The sequence below is a fragment of the Sinocyclocheilus anshuiensis genome, unplaced genomic scaffold (genome assembly GCF_001515605.1).
Source record: "Sinocyclocheilus anshuiensis isolate Anshui unplaced genomic scaffold, SAMN03320099.WGS_v1.1 scaffold2337, whole genome shotgun sequence".
NCBI classification, from domain to species: Eukaryota; Metazoa; Chordata; class Actinopteri; order Cypriniformes; family Cyprinidae; genus Sinocyclocheilus; species Sinocyclocheilus anshuiensis.
In genome coordinates this window covers 70,223-96,328 of record NW_015551144.1, presented here as the reverse complement: position 1 = coordinate 96,328, position 26,106 = coordinate 70,223, and the positions used below count along the sequence as shown (strand labels likewise).

Sequence of the window (26,106 nt, the reverse complement as noted above, 5' to 3'; positions counted from 1 at the left end):
TCCGGCTTCGAGTGTGAATGAAACACACACTGCATGAGTGTTTAGTGCTCCAACTTTTTGGTAAAGAAAGTGTTACACTTTATATTAAGTAAACAATTCCTATGGATTTACCATGTGATTACTCTGATGTTACACATCAGCGGCCAGAAAGTTAGGCTTTACATATAAATAATGGTTGGTGTCCAGAATGTTACACTTTATATTAAGTGGACAGTTCCTGAGGAGTTACCATGTAAGTACACTGGTATTACAGTGGTGCACCAACTCCAACTCGAGATCCAACTCCTCCCACTTTACATATCCCTAAACCTACCCATCTCCACCCCTGGATCAAATTGTTACAAATACTCTTATACATATCGTTGTTACAAAATGTAGTTATATATGTCCTGTTACACATTTGTACTTACACAAACCATCCTGAGGGCGGTTACATGTGTGTAGTTACAGAAATATTACAGCTGTAGATACTATGTACCACTGTGTACTTACACTGTGTTTACATATTACGTACACATCTAGTTACTATGTAAGTACACAGGTATTAGGGCCACTTAATATAAAGTGGGACCCAATAATTTGTCCACCATTAATAAAAGATATTTCTTTCTACTGTCCTCTAAAATATCAGCACATACTAGTCCAATTAATGATGCACAACGGACTACAGTTACAAGGTGATCTACAGAACATGTTCCGCTGCTGCAGGTATGAGCAACAGCGATGTGCAACAATCTCCAGCAGTCTGGGATGTCTGTGAACTAAGCCCAGGCCACAACTAACAGTTTCTTTTAACAGTTTCACCTCCACTTGCACTGTTCCCCATTATGTATGAACAAGTGTGTGTGTATGTTTGTTTAGACTAGTTATGTTAAGTGCTTTAGTTGATCAAACTTTTGTGCAGAATTACATTAGTTTGGCTTCTGTGGTCACTACACGCAGGGCCGGACCAGGCTTTGTTGGTGCCCTAGGCGAGATTTTAGATCCCCCCTCCCCCCCACCCCCAGTAAAAAATTCAGAAAATGCAGACTTTACTATAATATAACATAACATACTGATAAGTATAAACATAAATAGTAAATTAATTGTGTTAATAAATAAACAAATGTGACTTACAGTCACCTGAAGAATAACACAAACATTAAATTAGAAATTAAATCAACAAAAAAGTGCAAAAGAAAAAAACTATTATATTTGTAGATATTTTCTGATTGAATCTGTTCAAATATCGAAGAGACCAGACATGAGCTATACTCCCAAACAGAGAAATGCAACCCACAACTATGCCTACAGTGACAAGTACTTATTACAACAAAGAGAAATATGAGAAATATGGAATGACTAAAATAATCTAACAGACAACAAAGGCAACAAAATAAAGGCTACATATTGTAATTTATCTGTAGGTGTTAGCCAGCTAGCTAGCTAGTTAATCTAATTAGCATACCCATTTCATTTCCATTTTTTGCATACAGTGGAAAATGGCATACTTTAACTTAAATTATTTTAATTTATGAATGCTAGATTATAGTCATAGTCATGGTCTCTTTCAAAGGACATTTAGTGCACTTTTGGTGAATTAAAAGCAAGCAGTAATGTAACTGAAATGAAAACAACATTATTGAAGCTTACATTTATTTTAAAGAAAATAAAGTAAAATTAAAGCATTTAACTCAAGCAAAAACGTTCCATAGTGTCAGTGTTGCCAGTTAACGTGTTCTAAAAAAGGCTATTTTATAATACTGCATAAACATCAAGGGCAAATACAGTGATTAACTTGTGATTCTTACTTTGCTCTTTTTCCTGCTCCTCTTCTTTGCTTGGCTTCCTGCCTTGTGCCCGATCATTTTCTTTTTTCACTAATTTTTTTATAAATTATCCTTTCAAAGCATATAACTGGCAAAACTATGCGTGCGCCATGCATAATTAATGCATAAGGGGGGAAGTCGTGGCCTAATGGTTAGAGAGTCTCGTAACCCAAAGGTTGTGGGTTCGAGTCTCGTACCGGCAGGGATTGTAGGTGAGGGGAGTGAATGTACAGCGCTCTCTCCCACCTTCAATACCACGACTGAGGTGCCCTTGAGCAAGGCACCGAACCCCCAACTGCTCCCCGGGCGCCGCAGCATAAATGGCTGCCCACTGCTCCGGGTGTGTGTTCACGGTGTGTGTGTGTTCACTGCTGTGTGTGTGCACTTTGGATGGGTTAAATGCTGAGCACTAGTTCGGCCACACGTCACTTTCACTTTTTATTCTTTATGTATTATATTATGTATTATAATTACATCATGACATGTTGTCAAGTCTTATTATTTTTCGTTGATGTCAATTTTATTTTAACATTATTTTAATCAGTTCGATGATCGATCAGTACTAAAATTTTAATTGTCAGTCTTTGCTCAATATCTGGGTGTAGGAGCGCACGACGGTCACAAGAGGGCGCTCTTCCGAGAAAACACTTTCGTGCTCTTCCCAGTCCCCAGTCATTTTGCGCCCTAGTGTTTCTCAACCAGGGATCCGTGGACCCCTAGTGGTCCTTGACGTAAGCAACTGGGCCGGCCCTGACTACTTGCAAACTAAGTCCCTTCAACGAACCAGTCTCGATACATGCTCTAATGCAGGATCCTCAACTCTGGCCCACGAGATCCACTTTCCTGTAGAGTTGAGCTCTAACCCGAATCAAACACCCGAGCAAGCTAATCAATGTCTTCAGGATCACTAGCAAGCCACAGGTAGGTGAGTGATCAGGGTTGGAGCTCAACTCTGCAGCGCATTGGCCCTCCGGGGAAAGATTTGAGGAACCCTGCTCTAATGCAACAAGTTATTTTCTGTGGCCACCAAAATACCATTTCTTAGAGTTGAAATGAAATGACACTGAATGTTCGCTGGACGAACAGATTATAGTTGATTGTGATATTAATTCTGCTAGAGTTCTGGCAGCTGATATAAATAACTATAATCAATTATTTACATACATTTCCCTTTTGAGCTAATTTGCTAGAAAGTGTTGAAGGAAAGGAGCAAAAGCAAAACTTACCATCAAAACCCTAAACGGAAGTACACTGAGAGTCACTGCCATGAAATGCGTGTCTGACACCTAGAACCAGAAACAGTACACTTTGCCAAGTTCAAGATTACGGTTTAGTTACATATAAATCATTCTTTGAGGCTACACTATAAGTGCATCAAGGAGTAAAGAGGACCACTACATCTTAAATAGGTTCAACGTCTTACTGAGTATGAAAATAAGGCTGAGGCACAGACATTTGCCAGCATGTTGTTCAACACTACAATCCACTGAATGCACTGTATTTCTATCAGACTCATTTCATTCTTGTCCAAAATTAAATATGGCTCTACCCTAAGGTCTGTCATTAACTGTCTGTTTACACATATGACTAAACTGTTAATCTTTAGGCCAAGAACAAGCTCAGTGTTTTCATTATCTGTATAAAAAGATCACTGTAGCTTTCTAGTCCAGTTCATCTTCCACAGGAGACAGAAAGAACAAACCTCACAAATAATCCACAATATCTCTGTAAAGTTCTGTATTTTCCATAGTGAACACAAACAGAAGCATTAACAGAAGCACAAGAGCTGTTGTATTTATTAGTGAGTGATGTGATCAGGTGCTGGGTACAGCTCTGGGTGCGGTCTGCAGCGTTCTCTTGGCCATCTCCAGCGCTCCCTCCTGCGTCCGGTTCCCTCCGATGAAGCCGCTGGCGTGGACGAAGATGCAGCCGGGAATCCCGCTCAGCTCCGACAGCGCCTCGTCTCGCACGCCTCGCCATTCCTCCAGAAGACTCAATCTAGAGATATGACCAGCACAAATCAAGCTCCTCTTCTCTCCTCATCCCCGTGAATACAATAAAGCTTTCGTGAAGCCTTCAGTTATTACACTCGAAGATCTTTCACGTCTGATATACTCGGCAGCAGAAGCGTGTGCTGATGGTCTCGGTATGAAAGTGTTTCGAGGAAACAGGAGAAGGCGCACCTGTTCTGGAAGGTGTTGAGTCCGGCCGGGACACACTGCACTCTCCAGTGTCCGCTCTGATCCGGGTACAGCACAAACTTGATGAGCACGTCCACCTTCAGCTCCTTCTCCAGTGCAAACAGATGCTCTTTCCAGGGACAGCCTCCCTGAGCCAGCAGCAGCAGCTCCCCGCTGGGATCCACCTGCACAGGACTGCTATTACACACCAGACACCACAGCAGCAGAGCCATGCTGCACACATTCACTAACACAGAACACCGGCTGGAGTCTGCTGGGACACGGATTTAACATTATATAAGTGGAGTAGATTCTGTTCTTCAGTCTCAGACTGGGTTGTTCTAGCCGACTGCAGGATTGTTTGGAGAGAGACTCATGCTTTAAAGACGGGCAAATGTGCTCCCAGCTGCCGTTTCCAACTAACAAAGAGGAAAAGCCTTTGGATACAAGTGAACTACAATAGCTTGTGCAATGCATGCTGGTTACAGATGGAAGCTGTGTTTACTTATTTGTTTGTCTGTTTTTGCTCCATCTTGTATTACTCACGCAAAACTCACAATTAAATAAAATGAATGCATTTTTAAAGTCTTTATTATTTGACCACTCTTTCAAGTCTTTTGTCTCATCTAGTCTATTTATTGTCTGTTTTTGTCCTGTTGATAGTGTGACTCCTCTAGATTGTTGCCTGCTGATGAACTGAATCAGGTGTGTCTGATTGTGCAGTGCTGTGTAACCAGTGGCTTACAGCAGTGGATCGCCCAAAGTCACTTGGCTGCAGCTAAATTTGCGTTTCAGTGACACACACACACACACACAGTTCAGTCTAGGGCTGTGCGATATACCAACATTAATTAGGAATTGCGATATTGCTTAGTGCACTTTTCGAATCGTGAAGGCCACGATTTAAATCTTGGGTTGTGTCAGAGAGGGTCTCAGAGCAACGGTTCATTATTAACGAGAAGAAACTCGCTCACTTCACTGCGCTGTATTCTGCATGAGATTACATACACTGGAAAATTCAAATGTTACGAAAACGGTCTCAGGTATATTCATTCATTTCTATCGTCTGTTTGAACTCGGCGCTGTATCTTTCCGAGAGATATAAAGAGTTTGTTGTTTTTGTTCCTTTATATGCATTTGGCTGCCAACCAATAAAGAAACGGTCTGTAAGAAGCATTTCACATGTACAGGGTGAGCGGATTTAACTGTAACTACATGATTTTAACATTTCCACACGCTAGCATAACACAATTGACAAGATTTCCTATTATTTCCTTGCTATATCATCACTATATAGAGAAAAAAATGTGCCAATGTTCAAAAATCTTTTGAAGATATCACTGAACATTTGCGGAACGTTGTATGTTATAATACATCGTGTAACTATATAAATTTAGAGGAAGGAGGAGGAGAAGACTAGGATGGATGACTGAAGGGCTGGGGTGGGAGGAGATGAGAGCAGTGAACATATGAGGCAGGCACGGAGCGAGAGATGAGCATGACAATGTGGATGCGTGTTGATACACATGTGCATGATGCATGGAGCTAAACTGTCAACATGTGGACAGACTGGGGGTGAGACGCCAAAGATGGTCGCTGTATGATGGATGATGTTCCCATGAATATCCAACCGCCTGTGGAGAACAGAAACCCACATATGAGTGAATTGCTGGATCCACTGGTGCTAAACCACAGCATCGCTTGACGGATGGAAGGATATGTGGAGAGTTTGACAAGTGCTTCTTTCAGCTTGGAGCTCATGCCACTACACAAAAAATGCAGCACTCTTATCAAAAAACATACCAAGTTCTGCATTTGGTCTAAAACAGGGATACTCGCTGAAACATTGATGCATTGGACACAGTGTAAGACTGTGCACAGAATCCCACCATTCTGAATGTACTGTTTCTGCAGTGTGCATACTAGCAAACGACTAAACGGTAAAATCGATAATGAAAATAATCAACAAATTTGAATATCAATTAATAGCATATGAGTACCATGCATGGAAAACATCCAGTCGTCACATTCTTTTACAGCTGTGAATAACTAATTTCTATGCAAAATGCATCTAAAAAAGAGGACAAACTGCACAAAATTGTTCAAATGCATAAGCGCGTTCATATTTTCCTTAGTGCATAACTTGCATTTTACTGTTTTTTATCTTCTCTGTACATTTTAGAAAACTCATGCAAGTATTTACATTTTGCATAAATTTCTATACCTTGGTTTTTCTTTATTACAGTGTGCAAGCAGTTGTGTTTTTATAAATGCAAAGTTTACATGTTATGCATATAAGCATTTTTTTGCACATAATACAGAGATACAGTCACTATCATAGTGACAATAGTGACATTAGACAGGACGTTGGATAACTTTTTTTTTATTAAATACCAAAAATAAAATTTATCTGACATATCTGACACATAATTGGCATATCAATGATCAAGAATAAATGTTAAGTTAACCCTTATGTATATTGAACAGTATAGAACACCCAGATCACACTATATTTTGCAAACATGTGCAGAACACAATACACAGAATACTATATCCCACAATGCAACATGCTTAACCATTGTTAGTGCAACAAACAAATCAGACGTAATAGGAGTTCTTTTTTGACTCCTTGATCTGACTGGCAAAAGAGAATTTGAATGACATTTTTCCATAGAGTTCGCCTATGAACATGGACGCTCAAACAAACAGCCACTAACATTACAGAAATCACACATCACCTTCACATAAAATAAGTTCAAAATACACAATAAATGGATGCCATTGCTGAATTAAACATGCATAATGAGCAGGGGCGTGTCTAGAGCATTTTAAATGGGGGGGCCAGTCGGGGGCACTGGCTCAAAAGAGGGGGGGGGCGGTTATAATACATCGTGTACACTCACTAAACAAAGAGTGACAGCTTTTTAGTGGTTATGAGCACTCTTTGCAAGCTTTCTAGTCAATAATCCATTTAAAATGTAGCCTAGAACTTTGTTTTTCGGCCACACACACGTTGCAAAGTTTCGGGAATGACGTCAGTATATTTATGCGGGATTCACTCTCGAAGTAGCAGTGATTGACACAGTGATAACCATAGCAACAGACGGGACAAAATATGTGAAAATGTGCATTAAGACTAGAGCACCCTCACTCATTTCAGAAGCACCCTCAGTGATTATTTCTGGAACCTGGTTGATACGCTTTTATTGCAAAACTATTTACAAAAACAACAAAATACAAATGCACTAAATAAAATAATGCAATAAATGCATATTTACAATTTAAGCACTTAACTAAAATAAGTAGATTATTAATAAAATAACTAGAGAAGGCTGACTATAATCAGCTTGCTTCCATTTACCAATTCATAAAAGAACAATGCATATTTAAAAGGACACGTCCAGTTTTGTGTGAGTGAAGGAAATCTGCTTGCGAGTGGAGATTCGTGCTCGTGCATTAGGCCTATATGGATCACGTCACATTATGCGCTCTCGACATTGTCATTAAAATCGCGCTATAGATGCCGCCTAAAATTAGGTATAAAGGAGAAGAAAGCGGTCCTAGGCAGCTGCCTACACATGCCAGGATGCGCCACTGCCAGATGCAGTTATAAATTTAATAAAAACAAGCCTATCGCAAGACATCTGGTAGGGGGGGCACCTGGGGTGGCCAGCCAAATTTCAGGGGGGGGCAGTGCCACCCCTGGCCACCACGTAGACACGCCCCTGCACACACACACACACTCACGCGCACGCACTCACACACTCTAGGGCTGTCAAAATGGCTGAAAAACTCAATTCGAATTTTGTACTTAGAATATAATTTGAATTTTGATAATATTTAATTAAAAAGCTTTTGGCTTCTCTCCTGAGGCCACAAGAGGGCGCATCGAGCAAAATATTACTAATGACCGTTTATTCAAAGCACAAGAAAACATGACTATCTGTGAAAAAAGTGCATACTGTTTAAAATAATGTTTATAAACCAATTGATGGGGAAAAACCCGCCATAAAGTCTCGAGATATGTTTTTTTTTTCAAAGTTAAACTTGCATTAATTTGCTTGGTAAACATGCGGCTCTTTTGTGCGAGACGCGAGTGCAACAGTAACAGATGTCCGTCTAGAAGATGTGTGAAATATGCATTCTGTGTGAATGGCTTGGTTTCAGTTTTGACGTAAACAAGATCTTCTCCGCTTTGATGTTCTCTTTTTCCGATGAACAACGCAGCAGCGCCACATCTAGTGGCTTCAACTGGATAGGCTAACAAACACATTATAATGCAACGACACTTACATCGTCATCGCATCTAGTGCGCCGCTGATAAGGCTGCCTCCTTAACTCACACCTAAAATTAGAATCCAATGTTTTTGCATTCGAAAACACTCACTCACACACAAACACACACTCCCACTCACTCTCTCACACACACACAAACACACATTCACACACACTCAAACACTACTTAGATTACAGTTCATATCCGCACCGGAGCGAGCGTGTTTCCAGTTTTTATGGTTATATTTCATAGTCTCACTAACGTCTGTAAATGAAGAATTTAAAACACTAATATTAGTAGTGAAATTTTACAGTTGTACTATAAAATAAAATAATTTTTCTTAAATACTTAACTTCTGCCATATTCAACTTTTAATTAAGATTAAGCTTACAGTAATGTCAATTGTTTTTTGATCTCAAATATTTTGGTGGGTCTTGAAATAGATTATATTTATAGATTTTATATATATATATATATAATTTATATATATTTTATATATATATATATATATATATATATATATATATTGTAATGGAAAAGTTTGGGAAGCCCTGTGTCAGAGCTTGTTTTAAACACAGACTGCAGACGGATGCTAAGACTCTCTCACACACACCTGTCTGCAAGACACCTGTGCAGCTCAAACCATCTCCGCTTCAGCACACAGAGCCATCAGTGAATCATTAGAGCCTGTGGACTGTAATGTTGAGATATTAATCACCTGATATCTGCTCTGAACAGCTTGCTGCACGATCTCTCTCGCTGGGAGCCAGGCCTTCATGAAGAAATCCAAGCGGTCCTTGAATTCTGCTCCTACAAGAGCCAGCGCTTTATGGAAACCCTCCTGTGATGTAGAAGTTTTAAGATTCAAGCAATATTCTTTATATGACTACAAAAGTGTATGATATTCACCTGAACTTCATGCTAACGTATTCAGTTGTTGTGCAACTCATCTGACAAGAGACAGTTACATTACACCCTGTGTGGCACAGATCAGATATAACACACAAGCGTGAGCAGGAAAAAAGCACAAGCTCTCACAAGTTTATTATTTTAACACTGTGGGAGGAGTATAATTTGCATATGTGGTTTCAACAACCAGATGCAGTTACACTTGTCCAGTTTCGTCTCCTGATGTGGTCCGAGCGATCGGATTTAAATCCGTCTCGAAAGCGTTTTAGAGGGCATTTAGGTGTACATTGCACTGGCCCTGTTTACACTGTTGCCACACTGCTATAGCGAGCTCTCCCCTGGATTGCAAGTTTGACGGAGGGAACGGCTAGTTTGGCTAGTTTTGATTAGCAATTGGGCTGGTTTTATTTCGCAGACCTGGCAACCCTGTTTCCGGGTCAGTACGTCTACCTTGAGTTGTTTCGCCAAATCTATGATGTAATGCAAATATTGTATATGGGTCACTTTTAAAAGATGATGTAAACTGCTTTCCAAAAAAAAATCAGAGTTGGGAATGAAGACCTGCAGTACAAATGCATTTTCAATTAGACCGTCTGCTGTTTGTGTTTAGATCAATTACGTATAAAATACATAATCAATTATGATTTTGACTCAAAATAACCTAGAACCTAACCCTAACCTAGAAAAATGGTCTAAAGGCTGAAGAATGGCAAGTAAAAGTCTGCAGGTGACTGTGCTGTAAGATAACTGTGCAGCGGTGTGTTAACCTCAGTGTCCTGGTCAGAGCTGTTCCAGCGAGGGTTGAGGTGGCCGACGCGAGCGCTGAGGGTGGTGCTGATGGAGTAACGCACCTCTCCGTCACACTGACTGATCCCGTTATCCACCGCATCCACCTCCTCCACGAAGCTGTCGTACATCTGGAGCAGAGAGGAGTCTGTGAACACTGTCTGTGTGCTGCTCAAAGCCTTGAGACTGAACTGACCTTGTCATACAGGAGCTCCAGCTGCGGCTCGTGCTGCTTCAGCTGCGTCAGCTGCTCCAGAACACGTCTGCCGAAGTGAAGGTAGATCAGACCCGCCGAGCTCAGCTTCGTCACCCAGCGCTTCTCTGGACACAAGCTGTGGAAGCTCTCTGCAAAAGACCTGATGAACGACACACACACACACTGTGCACTCGGAGTCTCTCATTCTGAATTATGCATCAATGTTCCAGTTGAAAGAGTATTTCTGATTCATGCATATTCTTATGTTTTATTTTTGATTTGACTAACATATATATTTAGACAGTAATATTTTTAACATCTGTAATATTGCTGCTGAAAGACTCTTCTGCACATTTGAGGTTATTCATGGTCAGCTGATGGTGATTTATTAATACTTTCACGTTTTTACATTTCCTTTCAATGTTTGATGGTTTCAACAAGTTCACTGTCAGTCGCTGATTGTTTACAGTTTAAAGGAAGTCACTGCCACAATTCAAAGTGTTGCGTGCTGAAGGAACACAGTGAGTAGCTTATGATGGAACCAAAATGAAGCATGCACTTGTTATTGGTTATGTTGGAAAATACTGTATCCTGAAGCCTGACTGGTCGAATGAGCAGATCTTCAATAAACCTCATGAACTGATTGATCGATTACAATCACTAGGACACATTTCTCAATACTAAAGTCACTTTTTCACAACTCTTCACACAGTTCTCCTAACCATCTTTCAACTCGACACAGCAGTTCATCTCACAATAAGAATGCACTAAAACCACCAAAAACACTTCATTAATGTCTCAAATCAGCTTATTCTTCTATAACTCTAGCAAAGGTTTTCACCAAACAAACACACGTTATCACTCATAATAACACAATGACCTAAAAACACTAACAACAGGGAGCATTACACAATGTTTTCTTTTGTAAAATATCTTTACAAAACAAGAATGACACTCTCTGCTGTTTATAATTCACTGCAGTGTATGTTACATGCTCTATGTTTACAGTACAGTACAGTTATTCCTAGGTTTTGCCCTTTTGTACAGATGGTAATGAAAGTGAAAGACTAACACTTGTGAAGATGTTCATCTACATGCAGCTGCTTTGATAGTATTTGACTTTTACATCCAGAATATTTTTCTATATGATATTTCTTATTCATTGTTGTACTGTGCAGTACTACTCAAGTGTAACAGTTTTGAAAACAATATGTAAACATGTGCAAATTGGCTTGTATAGAACATAAAGGTTTGGTGGTGTTTGTGTCGAAACGAGAAAATAATTCATGTAATTTGACAGATGTGGTCAATGGGCCTCATTTATGAAACTTGCGTAACTATAGGAGTAAATTCTGAGTAATTTGCGTGTAAAACAGACCTTCCCGAAAACTCTCCTCCGGATTCACAAACGCTTCGTAAACGTCCGATTTGATAGTTAAACGTGTATTTTAATGAATTCCAATCATTCGTAAATGGGGCGCTCGTGCACGCTCATTCACGATTAGCATAATCCCCGCGCGCCTATGAATTACAGCTACGCAAATTGCGTGTCCAGGAACGCAGTGGAATATTCTGGTCTACTTTCTCAGGTTTGGCTCCAGTATATTGCATAAATGCAAAAAAGACTAATAGGCCATATGCCTAACAATAAATATTCAATAACGTGTGTCCACCAAAGTGTTTTTAGACAGCTGAAAAATGTCAGGCGCTCTTCTGAATACGACCAGTTGGTGGCGCTTGAGAACGCTTTGGTGGCACAGCGTTTTTCCAGCTGAGACGCTTTAGTTGCTATAATTTGGAATATTAACAGTGGCAACATATTAGCCTACTAATATGTAATTTTTAAGAATTTGACTAAATATAATAAAGCAGTAACCAGTAATATTTACTTCTCCATCGTTGTAGGCAGTCGTTGTAGGATGTTTAGGTATTTGTCCCGCCTCTCCTCTATTTACGGCTGGGTAAATAGTGACAGTGACGAGCGCTGCCTTTTACAGTTATCAACTCAGCTGATAAAAAAAAAAAAAAAAAAAATGTAATTAATAAAAAATGTTAAAATTAAAAAAATTAAAAACGAGGGCAAGGGCAAATTAACTTGTAATTATTATGGCAGTGCATCAAAATTCAGTGTCATCAGTTTGCCAAAGAGAGCACAGAATGCTTTACGCACCATTTACACCTGGTAAGGAGCAGGTGTACATTTCTTTTGTATCAACTAACATTTTGAAAATACGAACATTTTCATGAATTCGAAAGTTTACGTCAGAGCGGCTTTACGAACGATTTACACAAAAATTTGTTCTGCTCATGTTTCATGAATGAGGCCCAATGAATGCATTTTGTGCCAAAGCAGTGATAAATGATCCACAGTTTAGCCTCAGAGACTGATGTTGTGCTCGCTGTGTGAAGAGTTGTGAAAAAGTGACCCAAGTAATGAGAAATGTGTCCTAGTGATCGTAAAAAGCGGTAAATTAATGTGAGGTAATGAGATCTGAAAATAGCTGTTTCAGTATTACATGTATTATCACTATCATTCTCAAGTATTATATATATGTGACCCTGGAGCACAAAACCAGTCATAAGGGTACATTTTTTTGCCAATATTTGGCTGAGATACAACTATTTGAAAACCTGGAATCTGAGGGAGCAAAAAAATCTAAATATTGAGAAAATAATCTTTAAAGTTGTTCAAATGAAGTTCTTAGCAATGCATATTACTAATCAAATATTAAGTTTTGATATATTTACGTTAGGAAATTTACAAAATATCTTCATAGAACATGATCTTTACTTAATATCCTAATGATTTTTGGCATAAAAGAAAAATGTATAATTGTGGCCCATACAATGTATTGTTGGCTGTTGCTACAAATATACCCCAGCGACTTAAGACTGCTTTTGTGCTCCAGGGTCACATATAGCAGAGAGAGGCACATAAAAAAAGTGATTAAATGCCAATTAACCTGAAAAACTCATTCACAGCTTCTCTAATCGGTCAGGTTTGATAAATAAGCTGATCGTTTCGGGCAGATGAAGAAACGCTGCAGTAAGGATCTGTAAAGTTGTAGTGAAGCATGATGATGATGAAGATGTACCTCTGATGATGGTCATATCGCTGCTGAGCGGGATCATATTCTCCTCCGACATCCACCAAAACATCACACTGCTTCAGGAGCGACGCGTCTCTGCTGCGGAGGATCTCTGCGTCCTGATGAAGAAGAGCACACAGATGGTGAAGAAGAGCACACAGATGGTGAAGCGCACAAAGATGGTGAAGAGCACACAGATGGTGAAGCGCACACAGATGAAGAAGAGCACACAGATGATGAAGAGCACACAGATGATGAAGCGCACAGATGATGAAGCGCACAGATGATAAAGCGCACACAGATGGTGAAGGACACAATGATAATGAAGAGCACACAGATGATGAAGAAGAGCACACAGATGATGAAGAGCACACAGACGGTGAAGGGCACACAGATGAAGAAGGGCACACAGATGAAGAAGAGCACACAGATGGTGAAGGACACAATGATAATAAAGAGCACACAGATGGTGAAGAGCACACAGATGATGAAGAGCACACAGATGAAGAGCACACAGATGAAGAAGCGCACACAGATGAAGAAGCGCACACAGATGATGAAGAGCACACAGATGATGAAGAGCACACAGATGATGAAGAGCACACAGATGATGAAGAGCACACAGATGAAGAAGAGCACACAGATGGTGAAGAAGAGCACACAGATGGTGAAGCGCACACAGATGGTGAAGCAGATGATGAAGAGCACACAGATGATGAAGAGCACACAGATGAAGAAGAGCACACAGATGATGAAGGGCACACAGATGATGAAGGGCACACAGATGATGAAGGGCACACAGATGATGAAGAGCACACAGATGGTGAAGGACACAATGATAATGAAGAGCACACAGATGGTGAAGGGCACACAGATGATGAAGAGCACACAGATGGTGAAGGACACAATGATAATGAAGAGCACACAGATGGTGAAGAGCACACAGATGATCATTCTCCTGTTAAACACTCATCACAGCTCCTACAGTAAACAAGATCTGTCTGCACCGCTGCTTCAGTACAGTACTACAATACAGTACAGCATACTGTACACTGACATAAGAGACACTGTGAACATGAGACTGTTTTTATGTTGGGATTCACTGTGTGATGAAGAGTCTGGTGAGTGCTTTATCTGATGCTGAAGTGAAGTAGCAGACTGTGAATATAGTGATGAAGAGCACCTTGTATTCTGGCAGCTGTCGCAGAAGAAAACACGCCAGAACCTCATCGCAGTGAAAGGTGCCGTTATGAGTCCCGATCTTCATCTTCATCTTCCTCAGAAGAGCGTTATTCAGAAACACTTGACTGACCGACCGGCGGAGCACGTCCATCAACTACCTCTTCTTCTTCTTCTTCTTCTTCCTCCTCCTCCTGAAGGGTTTCAGCGGCTGGAGAAGCAGCGTTAGCGCCACCTGTCGGTCAGGAGTGAAGCGATCTCACTGTCCACTGTGTCTGTCATATGCATGATTTCATCTGTTGCTCTTAATAACACACTGTACTGGTTTACTAGGGCATTCAGGAGATATTTTAATGCTGAGCTGTGCAAATCCCAAGATTTGTTGACAAAGTAATTGCATTGTTATTAAAACATTAATTTAGCACACAATAATGAATATAACTGGAAGATGTTTCAAGCTTTCTCTTAATGTTTTATTCATTGAAAAACTGCCTGTGCCTCTTTATTAGCCAACAAAAACATGCAACTGATTTCTCAGCACACACAGTTAAAGCCATTTAAAGTGCGTTTACAGCTGATTAAATCTGAAATACATCACTTGCAGAACACTCATGTCTATATTAACTACAATATCTATTTCAGCTTCATCAATTCCTGATTATTAACTTTGATCAATACATATTTACTGCTTCAGGTAGTGCAAAGAAACATTACACTACAGGTGTTGTGTCTGAAGCTTCCTCAGTTACAGAACTAGATGTATCCAGGCCAAAGCATATACTTTTTAATTGTTTAACTTTTTAATGAACACAAGAGAGGAAGAAGCAGGCCTGATAGCACACATATCTCAGAGACGTCTATTCCAGGTGTGTGTTTACATCTGCTCATCTGCAATACGTTTCTGGGACTTCTCCTGTCAGATGTTAAAGATGTTATTTAAGATGTTTATGATTTAGAATGTATGTAAAACTGACTTTTTAAAGAGGTTTATCAGATGTTTGTGCACAGCAGATGTTTTCCAGACGTCTTGCAGACGTATGTGTGTGTGCTATCTGGGACTTTTCTCCTTAATGCATAAACAAAGTGAGCTTGTTTAATTACAGTTGTCCATTCTCAAATGGAGGCAGATGTCTGACATTTCAGTATGTTGTTCACAACTGAGTCAAGTTCAGCAAAAGTTATAATTAAATGTGATCTCTTCACACGGAAAGCTGATTATTACTTTTTTCTTGTAAATGTAATTAAGAAAAGCATTCAGACTCACAGAAACACATAAATATACTTAAGTGCAATACATTACTGCATTTGATTATCGATTGTATAGCCGCTGGGCTTGATTTATCAGCCCTGACACTCGTGAGATCAGACGCAGACAGAGAGCAGGTTGTGTGTGAGTGCTTGTCTTCAGTCAGAATCACTGCTGCTGCTGCTGCTGCTGCTGGATGAGGAATGCTGCAAAACAACACCATACACAGCATCAAAGACCATTCAGCATCACTGCAACACACACACACACACACACACACACACACTCCACCGCTCACGAGGACCAGCGCCTTTCAACACACTGACTGACTGACTGAATAATAATAATGCTTTATGCATCAGTCCTTGAAGACACTGATTTAACATTGTCCATCATGGCTATTTTAGGAGTAACTTGGAATAACACAAGTATGATTGAGGGGATTAAAACGAGGTTGTTACTCTTCAGCCTGTATTTTTGGAAAAACCCCTGTTAATCGTCAGTGAAGTTTGGCTAATTCACATCACTTCTACACTGTACTGCTTAAAATGAGAGCATTGGTGAAGGTGGCCTTTTGAGCAGATTTCGTTACTAAACCCTTCTGATTGGCTGCGATGCTTAGCACAGCAAAAACACACTGTAGACAGCAGTAGACAGAGTAAATAATAGTGCTGTCAGGATTGCTTCAGTGAGAGGTTATTATAGTTTTGCATTTTTAAATTTGTTTTATTTATGTATCGTTTTCAAATTTGCAATAAAATTTAGTTTCGTTTTTATTAGTTTTTTATTAAAGGGGTCATATGATGCGAATTCAATTGTTCCTTTCTCTTTGGAGTGTTACAAGCTCTTGGTGCATAAAGAAGATCTGTAAAGTTGCAAAGACTAAAGTCTCAAACCCAAAGAGATATTCTTTATAAAAGTTAAGAGTCAGCCACGCCTACCTAAAACGGCTCGTTCTAACACGCCCCCACGTCTACGTCACTGTGTAGGAAGATTTGCATAACGCCGCCCAAATGTTCACGCAAAGAAAGAAGGCGTAACTTTTATTATGCAATATTGTAAGGGGGCGTAACATTTCCGTCTCACGCTTGAGGTATTCGGCCAATCACAATGCACTGGATAGCTGGCCAATCACAGCACACCTCGCTTTTCAGAACGATGAGCTTTGTAAAAATCGTTTCAGAAAGGCGGGGCATAGAGGAGAAACAATAATGTACAGTATGTGGAAAATAATGTGTTTTTTGAACCTTAAACAACATAAACACATTTCATTACACCAAATACACAAAATAATGTTCTTTTTAGCAGCATCATATGACCCCTTTAATAATTTTGTTAGTTTGTTTAGCTTTTATTTTGTGAACACATTTCTATTTAGTTTTCATATGGTTTAGTTTCAGTTTTAGTAATTAAAGTTTTGCAGAATTAACAGATCACTTCCAGAGCGCAGGCCAAAGAAAGACTTAATTTAACCTTAGTGACTCAAACATCAAGTGACAAAATTAAAGCATTGATCAGATGGTAAAAGTATACAAATATACGCAAAAATGAAGCAGTCATGCCTTTTTAGTCCATAAATCTACATTATCATAGCCTATTTAAAAGCACTAGACAATGACAAATGTGTGTTGTGATATTTCATTTAAAAATAAATGTATTTAGTTTATATTAGGTGTCTTTTATCTTATTTATTTAACCATAATCATGATACTGTAACTGTCATGTCTTGCTCACTTTCCTGCAAACAAACGCGCATAAATCATAACTGGGACTAATTCAATAATAATGGCGGAGCCTCAACATTCGATTTGCAGCGTCCATTCGTGCTGTTATTAATGATTTTATTTCAGTTAGTTTTTCAATAAATGTTGTTAGCTTCGTTTTAATTTTTCATTTATTTTGATGTTTTTATTTTATTTCAGTTTACAAAAATGTTTTTTGATCAATCGTTTTCGTCTTAGTTTTCATTTACGAAAATAACCTTGCTTCGGTGTGGCAGCTGTATTCATAATTGTCATTTATAAGGTCTCTTAGAATCAGCTCATCCACTCGCCCAGCCTCTCACCTTGCCATGTTTCATGTGTTTGTGCTCCTTGTGAGCTTTATGAGCTTTATGGCCTTTCTTCATCTTCTTGTGTTTCTTGTGTCCAGGTGCGTGGACTCCCGCGGGGTGGCCCCCGTACTGAGGGACGGGGCAGGGGTGAGCGGCCCCGGGGAAGGGCCCCGCCGGGGGGAACGGCTGGTTGGGCGCGGGGTACGGGATGGTCGTGGGATGGTTCATGGGTGGATAGACGGGGTTGGGTCCGGGCATGGCTGGGTACGCTGGGTTTGGAGGAGAAGGAAAGGCAGGATTGGGCGGCCCAGCGGCTGGAGGTCCTGAGAGGAGAAAATCACAATACTTCAACACACAGAAAACACTCAACATCTACAGTGGGAGAATCACCAACATGCTCTTCCAACCCAGATTACTGTTTCCTATCTTCCATTAAACATAGACCTAAACTGGTTTGTTCATTAAATGACAACAGATGATTTTCAATGGCGAACTGCAGAAGAGTAATGGCAGGCCGTACTGTATGACATCTCCATCCGCTTTCATAACAGAGCTGCCCTTCGACTTACGATTCAGTGTTTCACTGAAGACAGAAAACACTGTACAAGTCACACCAGGCTGGAACAGTAAATGACAACAACAACAATGACATTCTGAACTGTTCCTTTAAATCTGAACTGCTCAACGTACTGCTAGTGTGTTTAATATCAACCGCTTGTGCTTCAGGACTCAGATGTGGCAGCCATGTTCACTGACTCTGACCTCAAAGAAGCTGAGAGCCTTTCCATCAGTCACCTTGTTGTGCTGGGTTAAACTAGCTACTGAGACTGGTAAAGATCCTGGAGGAGCTAGCAGCTAAACTAACAGCTGTTTTTTAATACAGAAGGGGACAAAACTTTCTGTGTTTGGTGTTAAAAAGGCACTGCTAGAAGAACACACACACACACACACACTCTCACACACACACTCACACAGACACACACACACATCAGGAACACTAGATGTGTATTGAGCCTAAACACCCCTGACTGAGGCACACATAGACACTGATGTGTTGAGAAATGATTAATGAATGCAAAAATCACCTTGATTTGGCCACATGTTTGTCTCTTCCAAATAACCTGCAACAAATAAAAAGACAGGCGTTATTCACTGATGTAAAGTGAACAAACATTAATGTCCACCAAAGATTCACCGCTTTCACTGCCCACCTCAAACCGCTTCTGTGTGCTGGACAGATATTTACTACAAATATGGTTTATCTATAGGAACAGTTTGCATTACATTAAGCAGTGCCTAAAATAGCCAAAGACAAATACACAATTAAAGCAAATCTGCTTTCTGGACTGTGGATACGTCAGACTGGAGTTATCAAACAGTTATAAAACAGAATGTGAAAAGTGATTGAATGCAAAGGTCAAATGATATGGGATTTTACTGCTAATGCTTACAAAGGTGAGAAAAAAAACAATGTCAGATTAATCAACTTTTTTTTAAACCATATGCCGAATAAAAATATTTCCCAATGTTACAAATGTTGTCCAACCTTGTTTGGCCTCACAGTCTCTGTCCAGTCAACACGCTTTCTTTAATAAGCACTGCCCTTTCTGATGTATAGCCTGCTGTTTTCAGATTTGCTGTTGTGTATCTGAATTTCATTTGCACTTCAGGATCACCTTATTTTACAGGTTAATTGTGATCGGAGGAATCTCACTTCACCACATTTGCAAAGCAAATGGGAAATAATAATAATAACAATAACAAAAAAATATATATACATAATTTTTTCTAGATAACTATGATTTTTAAATTCAACTACATTTCTAGTCATTAAATACGCGTAAGACACAATTATTTGTGTTCTTTTCTGAAACTGCGCACTCCATGTAATCCACATCCGGGAACTGGAAACACCCTGGACAAACAACAGCTCTCTCTCTCGGCTCAGCTCTGAACAACTAACGGAACTTCTGATTGTCAATAAGCCCAAAATACATATTCCGTTCACATAAAAGCTGTTAAAAGTCAATGATATGAAATAGCGTACCATTCAAATGCAACAACAAATAAAGTCATGTGATAGATCCTGCTTTCAGGTATTGCGGTAAAGATAAGCCGATGGCAATTTTCTAAAGATGTATTTAGTATTTGCAAATAACGGCAACAGTAGCGTCACTAATGATCAGGTTTAGACACATACCTGCTACGACACCTGTCAAGCTGTAATGAGTCCTGCTTCCGCATTCCACGAGCTCACCGATCACCGGCGGACTCTGACCGCCTCACCTGACAAACATCGACAGGTATATCTGTGGTTTTATACTGCAGTCTGTCGCTGTTCAGATATTCAGAGGCGTTTATTTGAAGAGTAAACTCTCAGCTGATAGTAATGGATGAATGGTAATTTTCAGAACAAAATCAAGTTCAAAAAGAACTAAATCAAACATGTTTGTTCTAAAATTAATGAAATATAATGTAGAATTACAGTGAAATAATTCTATGTAATTGTAAGGAGGGGTGAGCCACTGGCTCAACTTACCCCAGGACTTTCGGCTCAAATTACCCACGCCTACCATTTTAACAAACTTATATAACTAGCAGTTTAGAGCTAATGTCATGCTAACAGTATAGCCTCCTATTAGAACTTCGTGATATTTCTTTCAGATTTGTCTGTAAGTGTTCAGACACAAGACGCATGAATCCTTGAACATTGAAAAATCCCTTTGAACAGCAAAAATCTGTTTTTTGAACCTAAATGTGGCCATTAATCATCCCCTGGGCATCTCTCCATCACAGGGTGAGTAAAATTGATAACTCTTTATATATTTGTGGTCACATCACCAATTGTGTTTAAGGTTGTCTAGAAACAAGGGGTGGCTCTCCCCTACTTTAGCCTGATTACATTTCTGAAGAAAAAACAGCACTGTTTGCTCCTTACACAACTTGAAAAGTACTCTTTACATTTTTGCATTTAATTTCTTTCCATTCTTCTTAATTACTGGTAAACAGAATGATGTTTGTTTTCACGCATCAAGCACATGTGTTCAGCTTCAGGGGTGTATTCCAGAAAGGAGGTCCAACAAACTCTGAGTTTCCAACAAAACCTGCTTTCTGGGATACAGCCCTGGGGTCCTCAACGCTGGCCCTCGAGAGCCAACATCATGCAGAGCTCAGCTCTGAACAAACACCTGGAGCAGCTGATCTTCAGAAGCACTTGATATCTGTAATTATCAGTCATTAGCTGCTTCAGGTGTTTGATCTGAGCTCTGCAGGAACAGGATTCTGGATCTGTAATGTTGCTAGTGTACATGCAGAGGTTGCTAAAACTGCCTTCTTTCTTATGGAAACACTCCCGTCTTTAAATGTATTTAACATGTTTTACAGTCGGACCTAAAGGAAACATGAGCTTGATTTAGGTGTAATCTTTAAGCGTTAGATATGATTTTTAATGGTGTTTTGTGTTTTTGTTAAATTGTTACATTTTTTATGTGAAACTATTTGTGCTTCCATTTTGGCCAGTACGATGATATTTTACATCTCAGTGGAAATGTCCTGGTAAAATAAATAATTAATTCCAGTGTTTCTGCAGCAATATTAATGTTATGGCGGGGCAGGCAAGGAAGAGAAGATGAGGAACATTTTGCCTTTTTTACATTTATATTTATAAACAAAGCTGTCCAAAGGCAATCCAAGAAGACAGGAGCAGAAGAAAACACCACATCTCTGCACATTTTACAAAGACAGAACCGGATGGGGAACGAAGGAAACGCTTCTTTACGCTTCTTCAGTGTTATCCTCCCAATCTGTCAAATTTATGGAGAACAGAAAGACTTTTGGCAGGAGTCTTTACCAAATCTGGCATCATCTCCTTGACTCATTTTATGATTCCTGTCCCCTCTTTCATCTATCATTTTCAAACCTCACAGATTTGGCGTCAGAAAGGCTGCTGTTTGATCCAGAATGTGCTGAAAGACATTAAAGGGACTCTATGAGCAGAGGGTCCTCTGAGGCTCAATCTCACTGCCCACAGAAGAAGCAGTTCAGCAGTCTGAGCTGTGGTCAGTGTCCGAGGCTTTCAGGAGTGACACAGACCTGAGCAGGTTGTTGCTGATGTATCTAATCTTGTGCTAATTATTTCTCTCAGTCGGCACAGATGCGGTGTCAGAGCAAAATTCAGTGATCTCTATGGTCTCAACGAATTGTTTCAGGGACTCTTTAAGCTTGCCCTGCTGTCCTGAGTATTTAAAACGTGACGTTAGGAGCCCAGCGAGCTCATCATGACAGGAGCAAACACACTCGACAGGGTCATGTTTACATTCACATGGGACTGCAGATGAAAATTAGCCTGTATGGCTAAATCTGTCACATTTACATGATGGACTTGAGTGCTCATGCTTCTCAATGTGCATTGTCCCTTTTAAAATAAAAATAAAAAAATAACAGAAAGAAATGTATGCATTTAGCAGATGTAAAAGCAAAAGCTATTTGTCAAAAAGCCAACCATATTGGTAACAGGTTTATCAGATAACTGATGAACTAAAGAAGAGAAGGATCTGCAGGTCGGTGTCTCTCCGGCAGCAGGGTCGCAGATCGCTCACATGAGACCGGATCGCTTACATGCTAATTCTACAGATTTCCATTGATTCTGAGATTCTGCCTCTGAATGTTTTCACGCGTCTTCTTGAATGGAGCGAACAAATATTTGTTAAGAAACAGGAGGTTCTGCGAGTTACTGCAGGCTATCATCCCTAATTTTAAAATTTAATTCTGTTCCTCAAGAAATCTTACCCATTAATTTGGACTAAAACATTTTCCAACATTTTTACATTATTTACAAATTTTAAAAATGTTTAGTTTTCATGTCTTTTGCTCAATATGTTGCTTGAACTCGATATTAAAGGTTAATAGGTTTAAAAAGATTTCAGTCTCAATGATGTTGGGCACCTGAGACCCTCCGGTCACATTAGAGAGCAGGGAACAGATGAGGAATGGAGTCGGGCTCTGATGTCCACCGCTCTTCCAAATGCTCAAGAGATGCTTTAATACAGTTTCAAGTACTTCATCAACTACACTTTTATAACATGCATCAACTGCTACACATCAACATGCATGAAATAGCACTTGTGCGTAAATCCACTGTTTTTGCACAACAGTCTGCTAAGTTGGGTGATTGATTGTTCAATACCTCGGCTGCATCAGAAAGCTTAGACTGCATCAGAGCAGAATATTTCAAAAGATCTAGATCCAGTCTGGCAAACAGCATTTTCATCAGAACTTGCAGCAGGAGAACATGATTCAATAGGAATCAGAGGCTGCGTCCAAAACTGCATACTTCCCTACTATATAGTAGGCAAAAAGCAGTATGCGAGCGAGTTGAATTACTGAAATAAATGAACTTTTCCACGACATTCTAATTTATTGAGATGCACCTGTATGTTTGAATCCTCAGTATTCATAAAAGAGTAGGCAAGAATACCTGGGTGGTGCAGTAATTCTCAAGAGATTCGGATATACGTATACTTAAGTTGCGTTCTAATATGCCTACTTACCCACTATATAGTAGGAAAAAAAGAGTACGTGAAGAAAGAAGAATGTTAGAAACCGCAGTATTCCTAAAAGAGTAGGCGAGAAATCCCCGGATGTCCTACTGCTTCAGCCCAGATTCTGAAGTGTTCATCGATGGATACTCTTCTATCCCAGAAGCCCACGCGAGAGGATACGTCATCATCAAACGTGACGGAGAACAGCGACGAGGGTGTTTACAAATGTGAGTATTACAAACCAGAAACACGGTTTCTTGTGTTAAAATCACATTTGTTGAGCTATAGTTTAGAGTGTAGAGTAAACAAGCTATATACCTGTTTGACTCTGTAAAGCTGCTTTGACACAATCTGTATTGTATAAAGCGCTACATAAATAAAGGTGACTCGACTAAAACTGTTAAACTGCGGAAGGTGTAAAGATGCTAGACAGTAACGTTACAGTATATTTGTGATTTTGCTGTAAAAACATGTTTTATTATGTATAGCGAACAGTGGAGCTCCAGTAAGCACACGTACGTCTCCAAAGTGAATTTGCATAAACCATATACATCTTAAAGATAATTACTAAATGTGTATTTAACATCTGACAGGAAAATGTTCTAAAAGAATTGCAGATGAGCACATCACAACATGAACAGACATCTGAGCGAGTGATGTATGTGTGCTATTATAGTACTCACGGTCAACACTGCTTTAGATGAATGTAAGTAATGTGAATAAATAAATCTACATAGAGTTACTAAACATAAGTTATCTATTTCATTTCTCCAATAGTACTGTTGATAAATTTTGGAGCACTTGTGTTAATTCAGCATGAATTCAATGATGAACTGCCTTTAACTAAAAAATAATAATAATAATTTTACATTATTGACACACTATTTTCCTATTCAGTACTGTACAGTGCTTTGACACAATCTGTATTGTTAAAAGCACTATATAAATAAAGGTGACTTGACTTGTTAGATAAAAAGTGAGTTAACACAACATGTAAATGCAGTATTGAGCAGATAAATCACATGACTGACTCTTGTCTGATGTTACAGGAACAGATGAGACACACGTGTGTTTATCTGCTGCAGAGTGACTGATGAAGGACTGATGAATGCTTTAAGTGAGTACACTATAGTAATGAATAAAACAGCTTTTAAATCCTAAGTTGTAGTTTATTTTAATTATTGTAAATTCAAACAGAGTTATTACAGCACTGTTCTGATTCTTGATTCCTGTGCATTTACTGCAGAGCTTTTGTGGAGGAGCAGGACCTGCAAGGAAAGCATTTGTGAAAAAGGGAAAACAAACAAAAATATTAAGTAAGATCATTTTGTTACTTCTAATACAGAATCAAATGACATCGTGCTGTTAAAATGACTGCTTTTGTATTGTGTTTGTGCATCTTTGCAGGATCTGAAATGTCCACAGACTGCTGTGAGCTGTGAGGATGGAGGAGTCCACAGCTGCATCACTCCACCTCTTACTGCCTCATCTGGGGCAGATATTTATAACCGTTGTGTACGCACAAAACCAGCCCTGAAAGAGGCGTGTCGCCACGTCCTGCGCAAAAGTTGGGATTTATAAAAACAAACTTGACTGGAAAATTTGTGCACCTGCACGCAAACTTTGACCCATGCGTACAAACTATTTTTCCTGGAGTGAGAAAATGAATGAAGTAAAAACAACAATTTTAAGCTCTGTTTTCATGTCGATATACACATTTACATTAAATATTCTCTCACTCTCATTAATGGAGATAAGGACTGAAATTACATAAAGTCCTTTACGTGGACGTTAAACCAAAATTATATGAATTTAGACATATTTGTAGTGGATGCGCTTGATCACTTTTCCTCTTTAAATGACAGCGAGGAGTGCTAGGTGCACAATAATTCATCTTTAAACTGAACTGCAAATCTCATGTTATGAGAAAATATTTTTAGCGAGAACAATGATCAATGATGCGCACTTACTTCGATATTATGGCAGACACTGCTGGATTCAGTGGAACAGTCTATTGTCTGGATTGAATGGGTCCAATGATAATATCTTACTGTACAACCACAGCTGCACAGAGGTGTTGATCTCTTGTAACAGCGCTCTTCCATTAAGAAGTGATATCAGGAATGCTACCTTAGTGCATTCGGTGGAAAATTTCTGCGGCTGCATCTCGATGAACAAGGCCACTTGCAGGAGGTGTTGATGTCGTGTGAAGCATCTCCACAACATTATGAAAAATACCACTGTATTTGAAGGCTACAGCTTGAAGAAAACGATAAGATTTATACGTTCCTTTTTAAAATACTTTGTTAGTCAGACAGTTTTACACAGCAATAAATATAGGCCTGGCTATAAATAGGCCTATCTGTTTCCACTCAAAATAGAAAGATATTCACCTTATCAGCAAAACTGCATAAATTTAGTTTGATTTTAATTGTTTAAAACAATTGAAATACTATTTGGCCAGTGTCAAAGAATGAGATCAACCCTTTTCTAAAATATTTATCTGATAACTATTTTCAAAGGTTTTTGTTTTTATTTTGATATATTTATTCTAAAACATAACAAGGATATTGGATGATTTTTAGCAATAAAAATGTATATATGGCACAAATGGCATTTATAGTCCATATCTCATATTTAAAGGGGTCATATGATTCTCTCTCTCTCTCTCTCTCTCTCTCTCTCTCTCTCACACACACACACACACACACACACACACACGCACTCTCTTACACGCTCTCTTACACGCTCTCATACACTCTCTCACACACACACACACACACACTTTCTTACACACTCTCTCTCTTACGCGCGCGCGCGCACACACACACACACACACACACG

The 26,106-nt window shown here is 39.4% G+C and overlaps 2 protein-coding genes and 2 long non-coding RNA genes across 6 annotated transcripts; 2 read left to right on the top strand and 2 right to left on the bottom strand.

Moving 5' to 3' along the window:
* Positions 1-3,545: 3,545 nt before the first annotated feature.
* Positions 3,546-14,663, bottom strand: myg1 (myg1 exonuclease). The gene is made up of 7 exons (XM_016453439.1): positions 14,428-14,663; positions 13,251-13,363; positions 10,156-10,315; positions 9,941-10,090; positions 8,983-9,105; positions 3,992-4,173; positions 3,546-3,806 (listed from the first exon to the last, which is right to left on the bottom strand). The coding sequence occupies exons 1-7, from the start codon at positions 14,575-14,577 to the stop codon at positions 3,623-3,625; spliced, it is 1,062 nt and encodes a 353-aa protein (XP_016308925.1). The 5' UTR covers positions 14,578-14,663; the 3' UTR covers positions 3,546-3,622.
* A 749-nt stretch (positions 14,664-15,412) lies between these two features.
* Positions 15,413-23,432, bottom strand: prr13 (proline rich 13). 3 transcript variants are annotated; one of them, XM_016453440.1, is made up of 5 exons: positions 23,272-23,432; positions 19,923-20,008; positions 18,808-18,843; positions 17,735-18,045; positions 15,413-15,875 (listed from the first exon to the last, which is right to left on the bottom strand). In XM_016453440.1, the coding sequence occupies exons 3-5, from the start codon at positions 18,821-18,823 to the stop codon at positions 15,828-15,830; spliced, it is 375 nt and encodes a 124-aa protein (XP_016308926.1). In that variant the 5' UTR covers positions 18,824-18,843; positions 19,923-20,008; positions 23,272-23,432; the 3' UTR covers positions 15,413-15,827. The 3 variants fall into 3 exon arrangements, with proteins under 3 accessions (XP_016308926.1, XP_016308927.1, XP_016308929.1); XM_016453441.1 differs by lacking the exons at positions 19,923-20,008; positions 23,272-23,432 and adding an exon at positions 19,770-19,831; XM_016453443.1 differs by lacking the exons at positions 19,923-20,008; positions 23,272-23,432 and adding an exon at positions 19,269-19,321.
* Positions 19,945-21,373, top strand: LOC107663259 (uncharacterized). The gene is made up of 3 exons (XR_001631312.1): positions 19,945-20,025; positions 20,387-20,519; positions 21,312-21,373. It is a non-coding gene; the product is annotated as an uncharacterized LOC107663259 (long non-coding RNA).
* A 441-nt stretch (positions 23,433-23,873) lies between the features above and the next one.
* Positions 23,874-24,534, top strand: LOC107663255 (uncharacterized). Its single transcript, XR_001631311.1, has 3 exons — positions 23,874-23,968; positions 24,312-24,379; positions 24,509-24,534. It is a non-coding gene; the product is annotated as an uncharacterized LOC107663255 (long non-coding RNA).
* The last annotated feature ends 1,572 nt before the right edge of the window (positions 24,535-26,106 follow it).